Below are 26258 nucleotides of genomic sequence, written 5' to 3'. Positions count from 1 at the left end.
GTCATGGGTGCTTTTGAACTGTAGATGGAAGTAAACATTTTGCTCAGTTTCCTGATTATTAAAAGAATATGTAGTTTGGACTTCTGTAGTGGCGCAGTGGTTAAGAATCCGCCTGCCAATGCAGGGGACACGGGTTTGAGTCCTGGTCCGGGAAGATCCCACATGCCGCGGAGCAACTAAGCCCGTGCGCCACAGCTACTGAGCCCACATACCACAACCGCTGAAGCCTGCATGCCTAGAGCCCGTGCTGCGCGACAAGAGAAGCCACCGCAATGAGAAGCCTGAGCACCACAACGAAGAGTAGCCCCCGCTCGACGCAGCTAGAGAAAGCCCGCTCACAGCAGTGAAGACCCAACGCAGCCAAAAATAAAAATAAATATATAAGAAATTAAAAAAAAAAGAATATATGTTTTATTTGCATTCTGTGAGATACTCAAGAGTACTCCTGTTGTAATAGGTTGTATCGTGGCTTTATGAAGCAAAGGATGTTCACCCAGTCATTTGGCATTGCAAATAAGTACTGCAATTTATGATGAATATTATCTTTTTCAGGTTACATTTTGAGTTCATATCTATAGACTAATAATGTTATTGTTGGAAAGGTGATATTAGATTTTCAGAAGTAATATTGTCTTGGGTTTTTGTTCTTATTCTTTTTTTGCCTGTGTTGGGGGTGGGTGGGTGTGTGTGTGTGTGTGTATGTGTGTAGGGTTGGCATTTAGAGTTGGAAGGGACATAGAAAAAGATGACCGTAAGTTCTAGTCTGTCCTTTGCCTCATCAGAACCTGCACATCTGTAGTTTCACTAAACTATTTTAAATTTAATGACTGTCTTCATTGTCCTTCCATCATTTCCTGAACTATTTTTGAGCCAATTATATGCATGGTACTTCTCATGGGTATACCCCGCCCTCTGGTCTTGACTGATAGACCCAGAGTGGAGGATAGTTGAATAGGGGTGCCATTGGATGGCCAGAAGATACCATTGAAGGGGAGACAGAGGAGCATGGGAATTTACTGTAATGGTTCCTGGACACAAGTCACTTCAGGGGTCTTCATCAGCTGGTAAACGTGTTTCGGTTTAGGTTTCTTCCAGACATCCTTAAACTGTGCTGGAGATGGTTTTAGTTGAATCTGTTATGTTTCATAAATAATTTTGAAACCAATTCCAATAAGCTGATTTAAGTTACAGTCACTTACTGACTATAGGTATCTTACATTAGTGTTTGGACTATTGAGTACCCAAGTCATTGTTATGGTAAGATCAATACCTAAAAAAAAAAAAAAGGCTCTCGCACAAAAAAGGCATGAGTAATACTGATGAGTTTGTTTTTCCAATTGTAGTATCAACATGCAGTGCAACAGCAGCAGATACTTCAACAACAGTTTTTAATGCATTCAGTATATCAGCCGCAACCTTCCACATCACCGTATCCTACAATGGTAAGCGTTATGTAATTTCTAGAGATTTCTCTCTGAGTATACATTCCAGTGTTGGAATTCACAGTACGAATAGTATTATTCAGAATTTAATAATTCAGAATCAACTCAAGTTAGTTTATTAACATGTATTTTATCAAAGCCAGTTATGTACTCTCAAGCAGCTTTACATAGGGCTGAACGTGGATCCGGCACATCTTATCTGATAGTATATAAGGAGATGATTGGTTACCCAGGATCTCTTGTCATATGTCTCTCTCATTTGGCAAATGTCTGTTGAAGAAAAGAAAAGAAACCCAAAGGAAAGTTGCATTTGCTTCAGAGAATAGTTTGACCTGTTTTTGCAGCGACCGCTATACCAAGTGACTTTAAACTACCATATCATTTTTTCTTAAACTATTTAAAGGAGAATTTTTGAATCCTGCCGGGTGACCCTAACTTTCCAGTTCCTTTTTTTTTTTTTTTTTTTAAATTGAGATACAATTGACATAAGATTATATTCTTTCACCTGAAACTATCTACCTGAGATAACGTAATAATCCGATATTCGTAGCTATTACGAAATGATCAGCACAGTAAGTCCAGTTAAACAACTTCTTAAATAGATTCATTTCATCTTGTAGTTTTCTAGTAGTGAGCCACTCCTTCAGATAAAAATTGTTTTTCAGGTTTCTGATTTTGTTGCCGGTGTGAAAAGGAAGGAGCGTAGTAAATAGGTGCAACGCTGACAGTGCTTTAGTGACCTCGAGCGTTGTTCTGCGTAACGGCACTTTTTGTTTCAGATGCAGCAGTATCAGCAGGCTTTCTTGCAGCAGCAAATGCTAGCTCAACATCAGCAGTCTCGACAACAGGCATCACCAGAGTATCTCACTTCCCCTCAAGAGTTCTCACCGGCCGTAGCGTCCTACACTTCATCACTTCCAGCTCAGGTTGGAACCATAATGGACTCCTCTTATAGTGCCAACAGGCAAGTATTTTCCCATTGACTACAAAGGAAGTTGTTGTGGGAGTGGGTGTTGTCATGGAGTGGAGTCACTAAGTGGCTCCTGAATTAATTTAGAGCCCATCTTAGCGTTCCCTTTTTTTCTCTTACTAGTCCTCTCTCCTGACCCCTTTGCATCTCCATCCTTCTTTCCATTTCCAGCAGTTGATTCTGCTAACTGCTGTTTGCAAATAAGGCTTAGCAACATCCAGCAGCATTTAAGGCTAAGAAAGTTATTAGCTTGTATGTTAAAAGACATTCTCTGTCTGACAAACTTAGTAGCTTAAAACGACGATAAACATTTATTATCTCACACACTTTTCTTTGGATCAGGAATTTAGGAGTAGCTTACCTGTATGGTTATGACCGGGGAAAGGTCTCTCATGAGGTTACAGTTAAGATGTTGGCTGGGGCTGCAGTCCACTGAAGGCTTGCCTGGTACTGGTGGATCTGTTTATAAGGTCACTCACATGGCTTTGGGCAGGAGGCCTCAGTTTTTTGTCACATGGATGTCTCCAAAAGGCTGCTTGAGTATTCTCTTTGGCAAAATCAAAGACTGTTTTGAACAAGGAATTGTTTATTCTGGTTTCTTCAAGAACACGTGGTCCGAAAGAGAGGGCAAGGAGGAACCTTTGATGCCTTTTATGATCGAGTCTCAGAAGTCACACGTTGGCACTTCCACCATATTTCATTTGTTAGAACTGAGTCACTAGATCTAGCCCACATTCAAGGGCAGGGGAATTCGGTTCCACCCTTTGAAGGGAGGAGTGTCAAAGAACTTGCAGACATATTTTAACACGTGTTTGAAGTGTAGGTTAAGGTGACACCCCCCCCATTGAGTTACAGGTCTACGAAGAAGGATCCATAAATTCATTCCAGGAATAGGAGGAAGATGATCCAGATAGGGAATCCTAAAGTTGTAAAAGGATCATTGACAGGCAGGAGAGGAATGCCCATTTCCCTTTGAGTTTTAACCTCTCTTATCTGTGCTTCTAGAACTCCGAAAGTCCTTAAAGGTAGTTTTGGAATTAGAGATGGGATTCCTTCATACGGAGGCAGGCTTGGACTTTGGCAGTTGGTGCATTCCTAGTGTGAGTTCTAAACTGAATTACATTTATTATTAAGATACCTAAGTCATATTTACTAGAAAGACTATCTACTAGTTGGCCAATTCTAGCTTTCAGTAAGTGTTTAAACATTCCATTCTTGGCTCAACTATACTGAAGGGGCTTGGGCTAGGGGATTAAATGGGCAACTTTTGCCCTTTTTCCCTTTCAAGATCTGTGTGGTGGCAATGGAAGTGAGCTCCCAAGGGGAAGGTGAATTTAAGGGGATGAGTCAAGGCTTGCAAAATTGAGATACTTCTTTAGAAGCACATAGAGATTCTCCCTCCATTACCAGTGTTAGAAGATCTGGATCTGAATTATTAAATGAACTTGACAACTTTTGTTGTACTGTCTAGTGCCTATGCTGTATTTCCAGGCTGGGTTGAGGGAGAGGTACCCAGGTATTCTTAGGTTAAGAAGGCTTTAAACTCTCATCTTCTATTAAAAGCCAAGAGGCCTATTGGATAACTTTCATAGAACCAGTAGTCCTAGGCTCCAGACTATAGATATTTTAAACACCATGAATAATTTATTATATAGAAAATAACCCTCCTCTAGTTTTAGGCAATTCCTAAAGCAATTCTGGCAGCCCACCTTTTTTGTTGGTAGCTATGTAGAGAATGTCTTTGTCAAAAGGAAAATTATTGTGTCTCTCAGCATAACCAGGACATAAAATCACCTTATTCAGTAGTGATTTTAGAGTGATACTGTTTGATATGGCAACTGATTTTCACTTTAAGGTTTATTCACTATGATAAATAATAGTTAATATTTAATGAGTGCTTATTTATTTATTTATGTTCTCTCTGCTTTACATGTATTAAATCATTTAATCTTCTCAGTAACCCTATGAGGTAGATACTGCTACTCTTGTTTCACAGATACGGAAGTTGAGACCTAGAGAGGTTAAGGAACTTGCCCAAGGGTACACAGCTAGTGACCTTTGTGGAGGTGATTCAAATCCCATGTGGTCTCCCTTCCAATCCATGCCCTTACTGCCATCTCCATCATAATAAAATGATCTGCTTTTCCAAGTATTTATATAGTATGAACTAGGAAACTTTAAAATTTTCAATTATAATGTATTTTTTTCCTCTCTTAATTTTTACTCTAGGTCAGTTGCTGATAAAGAGGCAGTTGCAAATATTACAAGTCAGAAGAACATCAGTAACCCACCTGATATGTCAGGGTGGAATCCTTTTGGAGAGGATAATTTCTCCAAGTTAACAGAAGAGGAACTGTTGGACAGAGAATTTGACCTTCTAAGATCAAGTAAGGGACACTTGAAGGCTTATTTTGCTTCACAGTAAAATAACAGCTCTATAATTATTCAGCAAGGCCAAAGACTGTTTTGGGATGGTAAAGAGAAAATTCTTTTTGCGCATTTGAGGGCAAAATTCAGGCCATCTTCTTTTACATATACTATCAAACTATATTGTGTGCTTTAGAAATCAATTGCTTGACAGTAGCTATTAAACCCAAGATTGCTGATAATACGCTGATTCCCAGCACTTAAATACTGCATATCTTTGAATGTTAATTCAGAAATCTCCAAAAAATGGAAAATTAATGTTCAAATAAAAAGGGAGAGATTAGTATCTTGTCTTACTAATCATTTTGCAGCTCTGTTTTCTTGCACACTCAGTAGAAGATATTGTGGGTCTGAGATGCCCTTTGAAAGTGCCTGAAAGAAAACATGGGCTACTACATTATGTTAATGTTTTGTGATGTCCTTTTAATGAGTGGTGACATAAACGGGCTGCCTTGTTGTCCTGGTATGGCAAAAGTGAAATAAATTCTTTTCCATTTTAAATCAGATATCTCAATGTTTTTACTTGCAGTCATTGCCTTTTCTTAAACTACCTAATATATATGTCAAGTCTCGCTATACATATTTTAGAAGTTATTTTTTGGAAAAGGTATGTATGGAGTATTTTGGGGAGGTTGCAAAACAGTAGCAAAAAGCTCACTCCTGGAGTCTGTGGATAATTGTCAGGTTTCTGGGTCCTGAGGGTGTGTGTGTGCACGTGTGTGCCCCGTGTGTTTCCCCATTTTGCATGTGAAAAGAGGGTCTTGATGGTCCCTAGTTATAGTTCCTAGTTTCTATTTTATTTTAGGTAACTGGCCTTATGAGAACATTTATTAGATGAAGTACTTTGCTCCAAATTGGTATATATTTTATGTAAAGTTTATAAATGCCCTGAATTCATGTAAGAGTAGTCGTTTGGAGTTTAAATTGGTATTTTACATATTGGTTATATGATTATGAAAAATTCAATTGATTAAATGCAGATATAAAAATGAGTTCTGAGCCTTTAATAAAGGTTTGTTGACTTTGGTAAAACCAATCTTACATTTTTTTATTAAAAAAATTTGTTTTAAACTACAACATTCTTGTTTGGCATTTTTCCTACAATTTATGTTGAGTGGTCCCAAAAGCAAGGTTTTTAAAAAAGGAAGTAAAATACCTCTTTCCTTTAGGGAGATGGTAGGGGGATACAGGGGGTAACCAATCATTGTAATTTACAGAATTATTTTTAAAGCAAAAGGGAAAATTAAAATATTCATTTTACTGTACTGTGACCAGGATAGTAACTAAGGTTTGCTAGATAAGTTTTTTCTACTCTTTGGGCGAACACTCCCCTCCCCGCTGTTCTTAAAAAATAAATCAATGTATGGAATGGGTAAAGTATTCACATTTTTTTTTGTGCCTTATAAAAATGTTATTCTAAGCTCCCTAGAATTTGTAGTAACACCCAAGTGTTAGTTACTTTGCATAGGCAAAAGTGGCATACAAATATTCATGTATACCTAACTTCATAAAAATTGGATTTAGCATGTAAAACTCTTAACCAGCTATTTGCTTTCAAACTTTAAGGTCTGATTACATGTGTAATTTGTGTATGTGTTTGTATACACATGTGTATGCCAAAGAGAGTTCAGACTTCATTGCAGCATTAGATATGGAAAGATATTAAATTCCAAGTGACAGTGCAGGAGGAACTTTATCTGAAGGTCAGACTTGGAGCAACTCAGCCATTTGGGAAACTGCCTAGATGGTCCCCGAGCTATTGAAATCACTGTCACAAGGACAGTGTACTTAAATTGGCACATAGCACCAGAAAACGTGAATTCTGATACCTGGCCAAGCCATTTAACTGGGTTTAACTCTGTAAAGTCACTTAACTGCTGTTTCACTTACTCATTTATAGACTGGGTATAATGATGCTTACTTCATAGGGTTGTCAGGAAGATTAAATAATGTCTTTTAAGTCTCTGGGCACTCCATCAGTGTCACCTCTGCTTTTCTCACCTTCTGTATAAGTCTTTGGGCTTTGACTCCTGAGGTTATTGCTCTATAACCAGCATTTAAAAATTACATCTAAACTGTCAGGTTTCTCAGCTGGCAATTAAAAAAAACAAGTAGAAGGGGCTTTGTGGGCAAACACATCAACAGCAGAAGTGATGTATGACAGCTTGGAAAGAGATGGAAAAATGTCTGGTTTTCCCTTAATAATTGATAGTCATAGTAATGGGGTTCAACAAAGGTGAAATGTCTTTAATAAAGTTTATAAAGAAATCAATAAAGTATAGAATATAGTTTAGAAAGATTTCCTCCCAGATTTGACTTTATTATAATATTGAGTCATCTTTAGCACCCGTTTCACTCACAACCAATAAGGTATCTAATATTTGATCTACTTGATAAGGGTTTAAATTACACCGATGGGCAAAAGACCTCTTCTAGAACCTTAAGAGTTTCAGTAGACTAACAGTGTAATGAAAATTGATTGTTGGTCATTACTGGTTGGTTCCTCTGTCGCTATCAACTTTTTCCAAAATGAATAAATTATCGATGTGTTTGGAATATCAAATTTATCTTTTTTCTCAGTACAGATATTTATCAACAATTTTTCAAAGTCCTTTCTAAGATTTTTTATGTTTGGCTTATGAAAGCTTTCCAGTGAGAAACTGAATACTTTTATGTATGGTCCTTAAAAGTATAGGCATTGCCCATGTAATGATTGTTCAGAATAAAACATTGCCATTTGAGGTTTTATTTTTTAAATGGTATGTGGTTATTTATTTTAAAAAAAAAAAAAAAGCAAAAAGATATGCTGTCTAGGAAATATTTTACTTGTGTGTATTTTCCAGAAGGTAATTTAAAAATTATATTTTGAAATACTAAAATTCCAAGATACCAGTAATTGGTGATAAAAAAACTGTTTTTTAGTGATCTTTAAGAGAACAGTTGAATCCAGCTGGCAAAAGGATTTAACATATAAAATATAAATCAAATTCTTCTTGCTTTTGCTTTCAGTGTAACAATATTTATGGTTTGGAATTTTTTACCTGTTCCTATTTAAGACTAAAACATTAAATCGAAATTAAGCGTTATTAATAAAGCTAGTCTCAATATTTTTTACAGTTTAAGCTTGTATTTTTCATGGTCTTTTGTATCAAAGCATCCAGATTAGTATGTAAACTTTAGAAATCTAATTGTCATAATATTTAATACATTAAACACTAATTAGAATACAGGTGTTTGGGAAAATTTTTAAGTTGCCTTTGTTTGAATAGTTGTGTAGCTCTACATATTAATTAAAAGTAATACTTGATGGAATATTGTTTTCTTGTTGATAGTGGATTTATTGTTTGTTTCTGTTTAAAATTGCATCAAAATAACTAAAAGGAAGAGTAGAAGAAACTAAAGACTGTGGCTGCTTTGCATATTCTACTGAATGTGTTGGGTTTTTTTTTCTGAAGCCACAGTATGAAATAGATATAAACATCTGTGTATATAGTTAGTTTGTTGTAAAACATTAACTCTCACCATTTTAAGCTGATTCAGACCTATCACTGTTCCTTTAGGGCAGAATAACAGAACTTTTCAGGTATATTAGAACAGTGTCGAAAGTATCAGATGAAGACTATACTTTTAAACCTTATTCTTTAACCTTTTGGCTATTCAAGCCATTATCCATATAAGCTGCTGAATTAACTTTTCAGAGTATATTAATTTTCTGATGATAGTATGAAATACAGTTTGATTTTAGGATCTTAAAATCCTGTATTTTTGCCATTTGTATCCATTAAACTTCTTGAAAAGATACTGTCTTTATTCAGCACACAATTCTTTTGGGAAGGCAGAAAGAGGTAAGTTTCTTATATTGGACAAATCAAGCTCAAGTTTTGCTCTGATGAAAAGGAAACCAGTTCTTTGAAAATGGGGCTTAAATACATTTTAGGGGTGACTATGTATTTGAAACTCTACATACCATTTTGTTAGTTTTTATTTATAGGTAATTGATAATTAAAAAAATTAATATGTATGTTTATTTTTTATTTTGTGCCCTGGGACCCAGATTATCATGTGAACTTTAGAAATCTAAATGGTTTTTTAAAAATCTTCCATGGAAAAATTGATGCTGTGTTTTTTGCAACAATGAGAACATGATTCATTTTATAGTGAGTTTATTCTGCTTCCTGTTTTGAAATAATTGGATAAATGAACTTTGTATGGAACAGTATGTTCATATTGTAACTTATGGGGACCCCATATATAAAAAATATTTGTTTACCCCTACATGATAGTATTTGTACTCTTGTCATAACTACATGGTGCTGTTTATACATTTACCATGAATTTACCATAGATAGATGGAGATAATACATCACTGCATGAGGATTCAAAGAACTTTAGTGGTAACTTTGCATTTTTATATGCTGGGAACCATTGGAACAGTAGTGGTTTATAAACCTGGAGAATATGTTAATATGTAGATTCCCAAGCTTCTATTCAGATAATCTGATTCATTTGTATTATATTAGGTCTGTGATAGGACCCAGGTTTTATACAGGAGTATAAATACATTTTACACAGGAGTCCTGGCAATTATGATGCAGATGGTTTAGGAAGGAAATCTGGTCCTGATTTTGACCTAAGGACTTGTAAACTATATACTTATATACAAATATATATATGTAAGTATAATTTTATTAGGGCCTGATAAAATTGGTAACCCACAGGTATCCTCTGTGATTCAGTGAATCTTAGGCCTCTCCTTGAAGTTTGATTGTGGCTTCCCACCACAATAAATTAAAGACACCCTTGGTTATATAAGGTGTTCTCCGACCTTATTTTTTCAGAAAGTTGCTATGAAAGTAACTTCTTTATAGTTAAGTGTTGGACAACAAAATATGAAAAAGCTTTTTTTCATAGTACAATCAGCATTTGTTACTGATTTCCTGAATTAAGTATACAGTGAATACCTTGAAAAAGAACATCTAAAATAAATTTTCATTGTTATCCGTTTCTGTATTGGAAATATTTGAAAATAACCTCTTAAGTTTTGGAAATTTTATTTGTGCATAAATCAGTTGTCAGATGTGTTGACTTAAAATATTAATTAGTGCTTCAACAAAATTTTAAGTAAAAATTTAAACAATCTAAAAATTTCATGTGGATATTGCAGAGTTAGTTTTAGCCATAAAAGCTCATAATTGTATCATAAAGGTGTTTAAAGAATCAGTTGTCCATAGCAATAATTGAGTATTTTCAGGATATTGTAGACTCTAGGGCCTTGCCTTCTCAAGCTTGCGCTCCCTGGACCAGCAGTGTCATGTCCTCTGGAAGCCTGTTGAACTGCAGAATTTCAGGATCCATTCCAGAACCATCCAGTCAGAATCTGCATTTTAACAACTCCCAGGTGATTAGAATGCACATTAAATTTGAGAAGCACTGTCCTAGGAGATTGCTGCTTTAACTTGGGGCTTTTTTTGTTTCGCTCTGCAGTTACGAGTCATTTTTAAAGAATTCTAATTCTATTTGGATTCTCCCTCCCCATCCTGCCATCCCTTAGAACTCAAATGAAACCAGCATAGTTTACCCATAGAATTCCTTAAACATGAAAAGTATAGTCCTGGGAATGTTTAAAATATCTGTAAGGGCAAAATGGGTCCCTAATAGCATATGTTTGATTACCAAGAATCAGAGGATAGAGAGGCATTCTATAAAAATCCAGAAGTTCTCAACTGATAAAGTGCCTGCGATGTGCAGAGTTTAAGAGCAGGGAAAAATAATCACTACTAGGGAAATAGGATACGTTAAATCTTCTTCAGACATACCAGACCTGCTCCCACCTTTGAGCCTTCGCTCTAGCACTTCCTCTGCCTGGTGTGTTCTTCCCCAGGTATCTACTCCTGCCTCCTTGGAGTCTTTTCTCACCTGGTACCTGTTAGAATCACTCTGTTTCACTCTGTTTATTACTGCAACCTGTGTCTGCTCCCTTAATTCCTTTTACCCTGCTCTACATTTTTCTCTCTAGCTTTAACAGTCTCTATTTCTCATGCTTGTCGCTTGTCAGTCGTTTTTCCGTGCCAGCATATAAACTCCATGAGGGCAGGAGTCCTCTTTTTGTTTGCTATTGCATGCCTCATTGTCTAGAACAGTGCCTGGCACATACTAGATGCTCAACTATTTGTTGGATGAAAAAACGAGTTCTGTTGTTAAGGCTTTTAATTTAGTAGAGAAATATCTATATCTTTGCATTTGTGTGTATGAGAATGGTTTAACCAAGTAATATGAGAAATGAACAATAACATAAAATGAAGTAACATATAGTGACTTACTTTTTATTGCTATTGAGAAATAGGATTTACCTATTTTATGAATGAATGACCATTTGCAGTATTTTTTCCATGTGTGCTTTCAGAGAAAGTTTTCCAAATATGTCTCCGTTTAATAATCTGGGTTGAACTTCAGATCCAATATGTTACAAGTTAAAGACAACTGGTATTTAAATAAACCAAATTAAGTTATTTACTAGGTTAATTGTATTTAGTGAAATCTAGCACTGTGATTACATTGTTAAACTTGCCTTTGCAGCAACAAGTACGTATTAAACTCAGGACTACCCACTAATACTTAAACGGATGAACTTTGAATCTCATATTTTTCAAGAAGGCTTTGTTTAATTTTCACTTTTATTTATACTGTATGCCACTTTTAAGTTTAAAGATCGTTTTGTTTTTATTTTATTTTTTGTTTTGTTTCATCTTATTTTTGCAGACAGGCTCGAGGAGAGAGCATCCTCAGATAAGAATGTAGAGCCACTTTCTGCTCCACATAACCATCCTCCAGAAGATCCTTTTGGTTCTGTTCCTTTCATTTCTCACTCAGGCAAGTTACATAAGTAACATCATCACTATCCATAAAAAGTACACACAACATCAAGAACAGCAACAAGGGCAAAAACCCTTATTATAAAGCCAAAGTAGGAATCAGGTTTTAGTTACAGCAGATAGAACAGAAAATTATTTTAACCTTTAGCCATCCTCGTTTTCCTAATGTTCTTTCCATTGGGTTATTCAATTTGTGCCTTTTGCAAACACAGAAAAATGCTGATTTGCGTAGTAGAACCATAACTGGTTCTTTCTACCTCGACTGTTGGATAGTATTGAAAAATTTCATGCGTGAAAATATCTCTCACTTTTATATACTTAAAATACATTTACAGACATTTTTATACTTAGCGTTTGCTTCAAAATCCTGTTTTCCTAGTTTATACATGCTCTCTTGTAGCTGTGTTTACAAAGTATTAGTGACTTTGTTACAACTTGTGACAAATTACCTATTTTCTTCTTACTCCTTTGATTTCAATCCAGAATTTAATTATTCACCATTTAAGAATATTTGTGATAATATTTTCAAAGTAATTACCTAGTTAATGCTGTCAAAGATAACTAGGATGGAATAGGATCCCACTCCGGCATAAATGGAGTTTTGTGTTTGTATAGTTAGAGTGGGAAAATTGAGTTTAATCTTAGAAAAGGGAAATGCATTGCAAGACATTACGCTTTACTGGAAGGTAAAGGTTTTGTTTAATATATTCAAGGTAATTGTCGGCTATGTTCTTTGCTTCTGTTTCGTTTATTTCTCACTCAGGCAAGTAAAATACGTGACATCATCACTACCATTTAAAAAAACTTCATACAAGAGAGAACAATAACAAAAGAAAAGCATTGTGAATGTAAAGCCAAAATAAGAAATAGGTGTTCAGGATTTCTGATAATACACTGAAGCAATGTTATAGCCTTTCAACATTCAGATTTGGTTATCCAGAACAGTACGGTAACTAAGAGTGTCTCTGTATACTTTGATGTTCCATATTTTCACTCTTTGCCGTTTATTGAAAACAATCCATGTTTTTGTCATTTTCTGTCAGCTTCCTTCAGATTATCTTTTTCATGAATGATATGAAATCATTAACTGGGGAAGACAAATTTACTGTGTCAGTTTACTTAATATGTATAGATGCACTCCCTCACACCCCCCAATACCCTAGGTCAAAAACTGTGTTAACTGTTTTTTTGGGTTTTTTTTAATAATAGCACAAATGGTCCTTATAAATTCTCAAGAACATGGTACTCAGTGACTTCAGATAGTGATCTATTTGTGGCAGAAAGCGGTTTCAGTACTAGCTCTTTTTCGTACTCTAGAAGGAGTTACATAATCCCCTTCAGGTTTGTACATATCTATGCAACTTCTTGTCTGTTCTTTAATAGCTTCTGAAAGAACCCTGGGGAAATGAATAGTAGAATCAGGAACTAGAGTAAGCCTCAGTGATTTGCCTTTTCCGTGGGCACCCTTATTTTGGGGTTGGCCTAGGATTTCTGTAGTCAGAAATAATGCTCACAGATTTGAGCTTGATTGCTGCTGTTGCTGCTTTGTTTTTCTTTTTCCTTTGGGTATTTAACTTCTCTATCAGATTTTAAGCTTGCTGAGGGTTGAAAACATGAATTTTCTGTCTTTGAGTCCTTCCCAGTAGCCAACCCAGTAAGTACCTATTAATATTCATTGGCTGTATGAAAAAATTATGACTATTCCTAAAAATTCATACTCCTTGGCGTTAGGACAATGGCCATAAAAAATGCCCTTTGATATAAATGCTATTGCTCCAAAAAATATTTTTAGATTTAGTGTTAATAAGAACATTGGAATAGTTTGGTTATGAAAAATTGAGTACATAGACTAGAATAAAGGAGGGAACGGTCATAAGAGAAATGTGCCTCCAGAGAGAAGAAAAGGCAATCACTTTGCTATGTTAGCTTTGTTAATTTATTTTTATCAGATTCAAAATACATAATCAAAATTTAAGAATCTGAAAGTAACTTACCGCCACTGACCTGTTCATCATCAAGATTAGAAATACTTTGTTATAAATAATTTTTAGGTAACAATAAAGTATTTGAAGGCATTCATTTTCCTCTAAGAGTAAAATAATTGAATCTCTGAAGCAAAAAACTTCCTCATAAGCTTTATCAAGAAATTGGAAAAAGAAAAAGGAATTCTACCCATTGAAAATACATTCCACGTGGCATCGTGAGCATCTGGAGATTTATAGGACTAGGACAGAAGAAAGGCAAGAAACTACTTCTAAGTGTGTGTGTGTGTGTGTGTGTGCGCGCGCGATACAGGGTGATATGTATATGTGATAAGCCATCTTACTTGAATCTGAGAGTTGACAATTCTGAACATAATTTAATTTTAGGTAAACCGTATAGAGAATGCTAGTTGAGAATAAAATGAATTCAATCATGAGGCAGAATGCTTATAAGAATTCTAGTGGCAAAGTGCATTTAAGGAGACACACTGTCTTGAATCTAGTGTTCCTTACACTGGTTTTATTAGGAATTGTGTTCTTTTTATTTTGAAAGAAAAATTTCTGTTAAAACTTTTAATCTTAACTTTGAAATTAATGAATTAGTTTTTACTTTGCTTTTCTTCAGTTGATCATAATTTTATAAAATTATTTTTAAGCTAAATTTTTTTTTTAAACATCTTCATTGAAGTATAATTGCTTCACAATGGTGTGTTAGTTTCTGCTTTATAACAAAGTGAATCAGCTATACATATACATATATCCCCATATCTCCTCCCTCCCGCATCTCCCTCCCTCCCACCCTCCCCATCCCACCCCTCCAGGCGGTCACAAAGCACCGAGCTGATCTCCCTGTGCTATGCGGCTGCTTCCCACTAGCTATCTATTTTACATTTGGTAGTGTATATATGTCCATGACACTCTCTCACCCTGTCACATCTCAACTCTCCCCCTCCCCATATCCTCAAGTCCATTCTTTAGTAGGTCTGTGTCTTTATTCCCATCTTGCCACTAGGTTCTTCATGACCTTTTTTTTTTCCCTTAGATTCCATATATATGTGTTAGCATACTGTATTTGTTTTTCTCTTTCTGACTTACTTCACTCTGTATGACAGACTCTAACTCCATCCACCTCATTACAAATACCTCCATTTCATTTCTTTTTATGGCTGCGTAATATTCCATTGTATATATGTGCCACATCTTCTTTATCCATTCATCTGTCGATGGACACTTAGGTTGCTTCCATGTCCTGGCTATTGTAAATAGAGCTGCAATGAACATTTTGGTACATGACTCCTTTTGAACTATGGTTTTCTCAGGGTATATGCCCAGTAGTGGGATTGCTGGGTCGTATGGTAGTTCTATTTTTAGTTTTTTAAGGACCCTCCATACTGTTCTCCATAGTGGCTGTATCAATTTACATTCCCACCAACAATGCAAGAGTGTTCCCTTTTCTCCACTCCCTCTCCAGCATTTATTGTTTGTAGATTTTTTGATGATGGCCATTCTGACCGGTGTGAGATGATGATACCTCATTGTAGTTTTGATTTGCATTTCTCTAATGATTAATGATGTTGAGCATTCTTTCATGTGTCTGTTGGCCATCTGTATATCTTCTTTGGAGAAATGTCTGTTTAGGTCTTCTGCCCATTTTTGGATTGGGTTGTTTGTTTTTTGGTTATTGAGCTGCATGAGCCGCTTGTAAATCTTGGAGATTAATCCTTTGTCAGTTGCTTCATTTGCAAATATTTTCTCCCATTCTGAGGGTTGTCTTTTTGTCTTGTTTATGGTTTCCTTTGCTGTGCAAAAGCTTTTAAGTTTCATTAGGTCCCATTTGTTTATTTGTGTCTTTATTTCCATTTCTCTAGGAGGTGGGTCAAAAAGGATCTTGCTGTGATGTATGTCATAGAGTGTTCTGCCTATGTTTTCCTCTAAGAGTTTGATAGTGTCTGGCTTTACATTTAGATCTTTAATCCATTTTGAGTTTATTTTTGTGTATGGTGTCAGGGAGTGTTCTAATTTCATACTTTTACATGTACCTGTCCAGTTTTCCCAGCACCACTTATTGAAGAGGCTGTCTTTTCTCCACCGTATTAAGCTAAATTTTTAAGTTAAAATAATATGTTTATCTGCTTTAAAAAGTTGGATTTAACAAGGTTTATAATGAAAAAAAGTCACTTCTCTGCTTGCTCCCTCCCTATACCCTTTCCCTGTACAGACTCCCTGGAGATGATTTTTCACTTCTGGCATTGTAATATGTCATGCTTATTCTTCTATTTCTTTTATTTCAATTTTAGATGATGTGTATAGACTTCGTATTTTGGAAAATGATGATTTAGATTAATTACACTGTTAGCACCCAGCTGCAATCACATGCACCTGTCCTTTCGCTAATTTCCAGTACAGTTTTGACACAATTGTTGGTTGTCCATGTTGTTCAATGCGTACATTTTATGCATATGTAAGTATTTGTCACTGAGGTCCAGTATACCATTATTACATTTCCTTCTATAAGGTTTTATTTTTCCTGGAGTTAATTATAATGATGTTTATAAAAATGACTATGTTTTTGTTCCCTGGTTTTTTCTGTACCCTGTCATTGATTCATCTCCATTTGGAAATGTAAATTTCCTCCCAACTTAAGGTGGCTGTCATTTTCATTTTTACTTGATTACGTCTCTCGCCGAGCTCCGCAGCCTGAGTTGGTTGCTTCCTGTGCCTGCCACACGCTTATCATCCTAGTATTTTCTTTCGCCTGTCGATCTTCCTGGGAATTCTTGGATCTCCTCTCTTTCTCTTTCTTGGTTAGTAGAGCAACTCCTCTAGAAATTTCTTGAGAAAATATATATGCATGGGAGGAAAACTTTTGAACTTTGCTGCCTTTTTTTCCTAACCTGACATTTGACTGATAATTTGGCTGGGTAAATAATTCTTTGTTGGACATAATTTTTCCTTGTGAATTTTCAAGGTACTGCTTCATTGTATTCTAGCTTCAAAAAAAGGGATAGGGGGCTTTAACTAGAGGAATGGCTGCACTCTATGCCCCTAACCCTAGGTCCCGTAGCCTCTACTATTTAGAGGAGAAAATACCTGTTTCTTCTCCTTGTTAGCTGCATGTACTGCAGATCTGGCACGGTCAGCAGCCTTAGTTTGTCTATATGGATGCCTGTTTGTTGCCTCGGCTTATGATGATCACTTTTGGACTTCTTAAGAAGCTTAGCTGAAGGTAACATTTTGGTAGACCATGTCTTCAAATGAATCAAATCTAGCTTTCCTTCTTAGCTTTAAACGTTTCTTTATGGGCAAGATTAAATTTTGTAATTATTCTTTTATGCAGAAGTCAAATAATTATATCAAGAATCTGTTTGGTGCTGTATAGAAAGGGAATATCTTATTCCATAAGCTGATATCTTAATTATAATGGAATTATATATACCTTGTATGTCAGGTTACTAAGCTGATATTAGTAGTGTGGTGTGTCATAGAGAACATTGACTTTAGAATTAAAAAGTCCTGGGTATGCTTCTTAGTTCTGTCCCAGATTAACCATGTGATACCGGCTGTTGCCTAATTTCTTAGAGGGTTTCTGTATCTTAAATTGGGGATGATATTAGCTAGTTGATGAGATTGTTGAAAGGATTAAATGAGAGCATGTTATACAACACGCGGACATCCTCAGTGTTGGTCGCTGTTGTGGCTCTTGTAGGTAGTGTTATTAAATAGTATTTTTACTACTTACTACTAAATTCCAAAATCTTAGTGTTAAATAAGTTTTGAAGCTGCCATCTAGCTTGTAGTAGTACAGAGTTCCAGTAATAATAAGCTAACTACTGAATTACATCTTTTAATAAAGTGTAGAACCTGTCTATGAAGCTGTTCCCCACCAAGAACTGTTTTAACAGTGCCATTTCTATTTTTATTAAAGCATTAACTACCAGTATTCAGTACAGTGTACACACAGACATCCTGTTAGAAGCATGGTGTTCGTTCCCAGTCCTGAAATGCACCCAGCCTTCCTTCTCCCCAAGGCATCGTGCTGCAGTTAGTTGAATTACAGCGTGGACAACCTAATTTTAATAAACACTCTCAAATTCTGAAACATAGTATTTGAAGAATTTCGTCACTGAAGTTTTAGATTTCTTGTATTGCATTTCATCTTTAATTAGGTTTGGTGAACTTCCTTTACTCTCCCCAACCCCAGACCTACCTCATGGGTCTCATTATCTAACAGGAAGTTAAATTGAATTTAGGGTTGGGAAGGTCACATCATATATAACGAATACTTGTTGGAACATAAATTACTTCAGATTGTCCGTCCAATTGCTGGGTCATTTTATAAGCCATGATGAGTGTACTGTTTATAACTTTAGATTCTAGTAATTCTTGAAGATCAAGAATTTTCCTCTTCCAGAATGTCAGTAATAATGGTTACCATTTATTGAATCCTACTGTACACATACGGTGGAAACAGGCTCAGAGCAGGATCAGTGACTTGCTTAAGGTAAGATAGTTTATAAGCAGGAATCCAGCTCTGTCTGATGCTAAACTCTGTTCTACAAACAGTAGCAAAACAAAAGTGTTAAATGACTTGTTTTACCAGTGTTCAGTGGATGTTCTGTGTGAATCGTTCCACTTGTAGATGTGTTTTTGATGTATTTGTGGGACGACGTGAGCTCCACGTCCAACTCCTCCGTCACTTTGATTCCTCAAGTATCAAGGGACTTGTTTTAAATGAAAACCTACAATAACATGAGTGACGTGATAGAAATGTCAGTTTTAATCAGAGTGGCAAATATTGCCTTGTCGCTTGGCCTGTCTTGAGAGAAATCATACAGATTTTGATAAAACCTTCTAATCCAGTAATCCTTGGGTCTGGCATGGTAAATTGCTGAGAAATGATGGCAGGCAGTATGCTTCCAATTCAAAGTGAGCTTTAAAGTCTTACAGCCCCTCCCTTATACCCCAAATGATGAGACAACAGAAGGCATGTAATTACAATAGCAGTTTCAAGCCATTCATCCTCTATAATCCGATAGCAAGGAAAAGAACATCAAAACAAAATTTTCTTGAAACTGGAAGCTTCCTATGTGATTAAAAATGTACCACCTGTTTTATAACTAAAAGATGGAAACCTGATTAGAAGAATGGTAATATGAATAGTATGATGCAAATATGCCCCTCTCCCCACATTGTTTTGGACGTATTCTAAATATTTTGTATTTTTTGATATAGTTTATAAAGGTTCATTTATGTGGTTTAAGAATACATATGCAGTATTTATTTAAAATAGTGTGGCATTACCCAGGATCTCATTCTTTTCACAAAGTATTTGTTTAAAAGAATACTAATAATAAGTATATGAAAGTCTGTGAAAATTGATGATAAATTTTAGCTTTTGAGTTTGGAGTCATCTTTTGGACTGGGTAAGACTATGATGTCTTTGAACTTTTAACATCTAGAAATATCTTCTTATGAAAACTTGAGCTTGGAATAGATGAATTCATGTTCTTATGTTCTTCATTTGGTGGATTCATGTTCTTAAATTCATTTGGTTAGATAAGCTTGTTCTTCAGAACCTCCCAATTGTTTATACCTTTGTCAGTCATTTTCCAGATCACTAGAATCAGGATTAGTACATGGGTTTCACAACTGTTAAAGTGAATGATAAGTTTCTTGAAGTCAGGAATTGTCGTATCTTTGTATACCCCGTACAGTACCTTGATGAATGAATTCATTATCAAAGTATACTTTGGTAATCTAATATAAACTTTCTCTCTCTCACACACCCTAATAGTTAATGAGCTTTCACTAGATAAGATGAATTTTATTAATGTTCAGCTCTATCAGGTAAGTTCCATTATTGTCCTTATTTTACAGATGAGGAAACTGAGGCTTTTTTGGATGTTTATCTTCTGTGGATTTTGTAAAGTTGTATATGCTTTCATTTGTTGATAAAGCCTTATGGTATTTCCAGAACTTAACCCTACAGGGTTAAAGTATTTATCGTACTGTTCAACAAAGCACTGTTTACTGAAATAGAAACAATACTGTGCTCATTCTATTAGTTTTTTGTTTTTTTGTTTTAGTTTTTAAAAATTTTCAGGCATAGCTTTTGTAAATTTTCAGGCAGGATACAAAAGGAACACAAGACAAGTCTGTGGTTGTATTTTGTAGGGGGTTGGTGCTAAGCTATACTGAATGTTTGCTGGTGATGATATTCTACTGGTAGTTTAATTGTAGAATTTACAGATGAGAGTTTTAGAACTAGTGTCATCAGCAAAGAAGTCACTATGGCCTTAAACTTGGACAAGTCATTCAGCTTTTCCTTAGTTTCAAATTATTTATGTATATAAAGAGATTGGACTAGGTCTTTAAAAATCTCTTCTTGTTTTTTGCTTTCAAGATATAGTTGAAACTATGAAACAGGATTAAGGTCACTGAAAGAAAGAAATGAGAAGAGAAACCAGAAAGCCAGGGGATGAGCATTGGTTGGTAACACTGCATATTTTGAAGTGGTAGGAAGTCATGATAGTGCTCTGCCATGGAAAGCAAGGGGAACATTTTTGAAGATGTGGTTAATAAGAGTGAAGGGGAAAGATCATAGCAAACCTTACAGGACGATTTCACCCTAATGTTGTGTGGGAGCCTAAATGGTGGGGAGTTAAGAGATAATGTATGAAAACCCCTTGGCACTGCATTTGCACTCAGGACAATATTAGTTACTGTCTTCTCTGATTCATTTCTCAGTACCATTAGAAATGTATAGTAGGTACTCCACAAATAACCATGAAATGATGGTATAATACATTGGCAATAGCAATAATATAGCCCTTGACTGAGTACTTACAACGTGCCAGCACAGTTATAAGCACTTTACCTGAATTCTCACTTTAATCCCCGCTACATTTCTCTGAGGCAGATATTATTGCTGTGTCCCTACTTTACAGCCGAGGAAACTGAGACACTAAGTAATACCTGACTCCAAATGAGAACACAGGTCATCAAAGGACACTTTGATGAAGTAAGGGAAGTATACTGTATATTTTGATACAGACAGTTACCAAATGGTTGATTTGGTATTTCACTTGTTTAGTAAATGCTTGTTATTTTATGGATGGTACTGAATAATTGAAGCTCTACTTTGCTAGCTTTGAACTACTATCTTGAAATTCTATATAAGAGGTATATTAAGCCATAAAGCAGTGAGAATAAGCAGAATTTATGTGTGTAAATAAGTACTAGTTCTCGAGAGATGAATTTATATGCCACACGAGAATTTAAGACTTCATAACATCATTGCTGTTCTTAATAGTTTACCCAAATCTGCACTGTCTATCTTAGTCACTCACCTTATTCTCAGGATTTGGCTCTGATTAGATTTTGGCTATTTCCTGCGATCAAACCCAACCTCAGAAGATGAGGATTACTCAAAAAGCTGAAATTTTTACAGTTTGTAGCTAGTTCCAGGGCACAAAACAGAAATAAAAATATCCTGACTAGAAGCCATCAAAATATCATTCCATTGTATTTAGTTTAAGGAAAGAAGAATGCCCTACTTAGAGCCAAAAATAAAGATTGGTCAATATATGAAATTTTACAGGGTTTTACCAATATCATTTAATGGAGAAAAATGCAACTGAGGTATGATGCTGGGCACATTCTAGACATTCGTTTATGCTTTAAATACATGTTCCTGGCGCTTATTGTAAATATTACAGCTCCCCTTCTACCTACCTGAAAACCAGCCATTTTTGTGTTAATAATACAAATCTCAGTAAATATAGGGATTATTAGGATTTGGGATATATTGAATTATAAGGCAACATATTTAGGCTATACTTTTGGGAAATTAACTTAAGCAGTGAAATAATCCTGATTTAAATTTCATGGTAAACCAAATGTGTAATATTTGCTCTAACGGCTTAGAAGAAGCAGTCTAGCACCAAGAGCAAACAGTAGGAATATCTGAATTTTTTTTAATGACAGAAATATGTTTAGGCAAAGAAATAGGTTTTAAAAGTTGATGGCACTCAGCTATGAAGTCACATTTTAAAGCACTGTACATTGTACAGTTGGTAACCAACTTTCTAACTTGTAGTACTTATTTTGACAGTCTTTTGTGCCTTTGGAACAGGACTAAAAGTCTTAGAATATATTGAAGTAATTTTAAAAAATTTTTATTGGAGTATAGTTGATTCACAATGTTGTGTTAGTTTCTGCTGTACAGCAAAGTGAATCAGCTATACATATACATATATCCACTCTTTATTAGATTCTTTTCCCATATAGGTCATAATAGAGTATCGAGTAGAGTTCCCTGTGCTATACAGTAGGTCCTTATTAGTTATCTATTTTATATATAGTAGTATGTTATATGTTGATCCCAATCTCCCATTTATCCCTCCCCCCCTTTAATTTCCATTTCTTTCTCAGTTTTTTTATAGCTTCACAGTGAAGAGAGGAAAATTAAGTGGATGGCTGTTGTCACAGAAAGCGAAACTATGGTTGTAACTTGCGGCTTTGGAGCTTAACTTTTCCCCAGCAGGAGGTGCTACTGAGAGATAACCACTTGTACTTAAAATTGTGCTTCATGGTGCTTAATATTTGAGCTGCTCTTAATATGCTGGCAGAGAGGCCCATTGCTGCTCTTGACTCTTATGTTAGTTTATGAAGGAGTGGAAGGATGGAGAAATAGGGAAACGTTTAAGCAGGGTCAGGGTGGGTAGGTTATGTGAATATGGGAGAAAAAAGGAATTTGGATAAATATTTCTGATTGCTTGTTTTAGTTTTATGAAGGGGCGACAATAAAAGAAATAAAACCAGTCTGTATACACCAACCAGAAATTTCCCCAGTTGCCCATACTTTTCAGGGATGTAATCTGAAACCCTAAAGATGGGATAGATCATTGTGTGTGTCTTTTCATGTTCTTTTTGAAAGTGATCCTTTCAATTTCTAATATTGTGCTCTCAACTATAGCTATTTAAAAATCAGAGATATAGTTTCCAGGATCCAAAATGCACCCGTGTGGTGTGTAAATATACATTTGTTTGCCTGCTTATTTTGGGCCAGTTCTAAAGTAGACCTGAGCCACTCTTGAATTAGCCATAGAATTGCACCCTCCTCTCTGCCCCCTCCCTATTCTTCCCTCTCATCTTCAACCACTGGGTCCAGAAAGTAGGTAGGAAGTTGGAGTATGATGTATGAGATAATTGAGTTTGGCCTTGCTCTGGAGATGATGACAGTTAACTTTACCAAGTGCTTCTGAGTCAGGCACTATTTTGACTCCTTTCTTTACAGCAGGCCTACAAAGTAGAACCTGTTATTATCATATTATTCTCTCGTAATATAATAATATATATTCCCTCATGTATGAGGGAACAGAGTAGAGAGAGGGTTTAGCTGTGGTCTTAGTAGAGATTGTTACTGGGTTAACTTTATTAGCTCTGTATTGATTTTTGCATAAGGAAGGAATAACAGTAAATCGGTAAATTATGATTAAAAAAGGGGTTTTCTTTCCCCTCTCAAAGAAAAAGTGCATGATCATGGTTCTGTTTAAAATGCTGAAAAACTAGAAACAACCTAGACGTAAAACAACCTAGAGGTAAATAGTTCAATGCTATACATACAATGTTTTATTATGTTTCTATCAGAATTACTAAATGGACTATGTTGATACCTGTAAAAGATGCGTTAAAAATGGTAAGTGAAACCCTACAAATTTATATCCACACTGACAATTTAAAAAGCAGATCTGTATAGCACTTTACAACAAAGAAATACGTATCTGTATTAATACAACTTTGAGAAGCTGACAAAAGGCAGACAGAGTAGGGAGTAGAAAGTGACAAGTGTGTTTTGGAAAGCAATGTTGACCATTTGGGTAAAGGAAACAGTTAATTTAGAAGACAAAGATTAATATAAGAATACCAAGAGAAGGACTCTTGTCCTATGTTAAATGTTCCAGAAGATTTCTAGGAACAGATCTCTGTGCCCTAGAAATGGAACATTTTCCAGGGAAATTGTAGAGCGGCATTTTCCCTAAGTGCTTTTTGCAGAATTGTTTATAAAGGTTAATAGGTGTTACATGTAACAAATAAAAGTGTTTGTAGTGAAGCAAATTTGGGAAACCCTAGGCTTCATTCAGTCAGATTCTTCTGTGTACGATGTGTCAGCACCTTTAGTACGATAAGCATTTTCCAGGTGAGTGGTGGTGGTGAGAGGGGTACATTGTAGAGTGCAGCATTTCATAAACTCATTTGCCTGAGACCACAGAACTGTTTGGTTCTTGTTACGGGAATAGCGTTCTGCAGAAGACACTTTAGGAAACATACTGGAATGTTCCTGGAGGTGTCCATGAGCAGGCAGGAGGGGTGGTGCCCGTGTGGCTCTCTGTGGGTGGGTAAGTAGCCTGAGCAGGTACTAAGTTAACGTGTATCTTAGAGGGACTGTCCTAAAGTCAGGGGTGATTGCAAGTCTTTGCCATCGCATTTTTTGCTTTTGGATAAAAATTCATGAAAATAAATGCTCTGGCTAATCTAAAAGTAATCTTTGTTTTTAATATCAGAAGTATGCTGTATGGAGAAGTCAAATGAAAATCTGCATTTGATTTGATTTTAATCTGTTAGGATTGAAGATAAGCTTATTATGAATATGTAAAGATACAGCATATAACTCTTGGCTGGTTTCAGGGAACTGGCAGTTGAATAATGGATGAAGATTATATTTGTATTTAAGTGTAACTGATAGAAATCTCCACATCTTCTCTCCCCCTCACTCCTCAGCCCCACTAGATTTCCTCCCCACTCCCCACTTCACGGTTGTCAACAACCTGCATGAGCTGACCGGAGCCAGTGGCGTTTCCGTCCTCAGTTCATTGGACTTCTTTGCGTCACCCTGCGCAGTTGTCTACTCCCTCCCCCGCAAACACTCTGCTCTCTTGGCTTCGGCAACATCACACTCACCTGCGTTTGGTCCTCCTCTCTGGCACTTCCCTGTTTGCTCTGCAGGTTCTTCTGTTGACTTCTAAATGTTCTACACCTGAGGGCTCAGTGGCGGATCCCCTTTTCCTCAGAGAGACGCTGAAGGGTTTTCAGCGGTAGCCACATGATTAGCGTTTCAGGAGGGTTATTCTGGTGACAGTGTAGAGGAGCAGTTTGAGGGATATGGGCCTGGAGGCAGACAGGCAAGTTTAGAGGCTAAGGAGTTGCTGGATGAAGATAAGGAGGGGATGGGATAGACAGCTGGCAGAGGGAGAGGAGGGACCCGATTCCAGAGATTTTAAAAACACTATTTGGTGGGAAGAGGGAATATGATTTGCAGATTTCTGCTAGTTTGCAGAACTTGGTAGGTCGATGGAAGTGTTCACTAATTTAGAGGGAACTGGTGAGGACACATTTTAAGAGGAAAGATGATCTCTTTTGAAATTACTGAGTTTGAAGTAATGGTAGGAGATACATATTTATGATAAGTATTAGATGAATAGGATAGATGAGTATTCATGGTAAGAATCAGAGATCCACTCATTACCGTGTAAATGCTGATAACATACAAGTAGTTAGGACCCAGGGCAGGACATGCAGAGGGAGAAAGACAGCCAAGGATAGAACCCTGGGGAGAATACATGTTAAGGAGATGTTAGTGAAAGAGAAGTCTCTACAAATATGACCAAGAGGGAATAGTCAGAGAGGTGGGAAGACAACAGTGCTGACTTTCAAAGAGAAGGAAATAACTCAGAGGTGGTCCTATGCCATGGAGACCACTGTGTTAATAACGAGAAAGAAATGGTCCTTCCATCATAAGGTATAATTAGTTTCCATGACTAAAGACTATACTTTCAACCCTAGCTAATTGTTTTGAAAATATCTGATCTTAGAGGGGAAGGGATAAATGGATATGTGGTTGGATCAATTCAAATTGTTTCCTACCTCTGGAAAATCAATTCAGTACACCAGTGTATTGGGAGGGCTGTATATTTTCATGTAAACTAACATACTATTTATCTTTACTATATGTCGTACAGTGAAATTGTAGAGCACTGTATTTGATGCAATTTTATTACCTATCATACAGTGAACATACTGATAGTTAAGATTTTTATTAAAGTAGCATGCTTTTAATGTAATGTCCAGTAGTATAGGTATGACAGTTTCAGGAAGATGTGGCATCTAGGGAAGGCAGATATCCTTGGTACCGTCTCAGTTCAGTAGCTGGTCCTTAGTTTTGATCAGGCTGTGGGGATGCACTCATATGTTAACCCAACTCATAAGATACTTGCTTACAAAAAAACACCAGAATGCCAATTTAAAAATTACACAGCGAAACATAACTAAGCAGATAAGCTATTCAGGCTTGCTGATCTCTGTGGGAAAACTTTATAACAGAGTTGAAATATAAGCAGAAGGCTGTTGGGTAAACGTGGGATCTGAGCAGGGCAGCTGTCTGGATAATCTTAGTCTGAAGGTGGAAGAAGAAAATGTGCTTGTGTACTGTATTCAGAGTCCTGTTCTGGGTTACAGTAGTAAGTGAGACTTCGCTGTCAGCGATCACCTAATGGTGAGGAGGTGG

The 26258-nt window shown here is 36.2% G+C and overlaps 1 protein-coding gene across 2 annotated transcripts in view; it reads left to right on the top strand.

The window, feature by feature from the left end:
• Positions 1-26258, top strand: part of BMP2K (BMP2 inducible kinase) — a 125323-nt gene that overhangs the window by 93932 nt on the left and 5133 nt on the right. Inside the window, exons 12-15 of one of the 2 annotated variants that reach the window (XM_068542779.1) lie at positions 1344-1442; positions 2222-2406; positions 4642-4799; positions 11599-11709. In XM_068542779.1, the coding sequence (XP_068398880.1) occupies positions 1344-1442; positions 2222-2406; positions 4642-4799; positions 11599-11709 (553 nt within the window). The remainder of the gene's footprint in view (positions 1-1343; positions 1443-2221; positions 2407-4641; positions 4800-11598; positions 11710-26258) is intronic. The other variant, XM_068542780.1, reaches the window with a different exon arrangement.

Source organism: Eschrichtius robustus, chromosome 4 (genome assembly GCF_028021215.1).
Source record: "Eschrichtius robustus isolate mEscRob2 chromosome 4, mEscRob2.pri, whole genome shotgun sequence".
NCBI lineage: Eukaryota > Metazoa > Chordata > Mammalia > Artiodactyla > Eschrichtiidae > Eschrichtius > Eschrichtius robustus.
The sequence above is the reverse complement of the archived record's forward strand: the minus strand, read 5'-3'. Positions and strand labels throughout refer to the sequence as shown.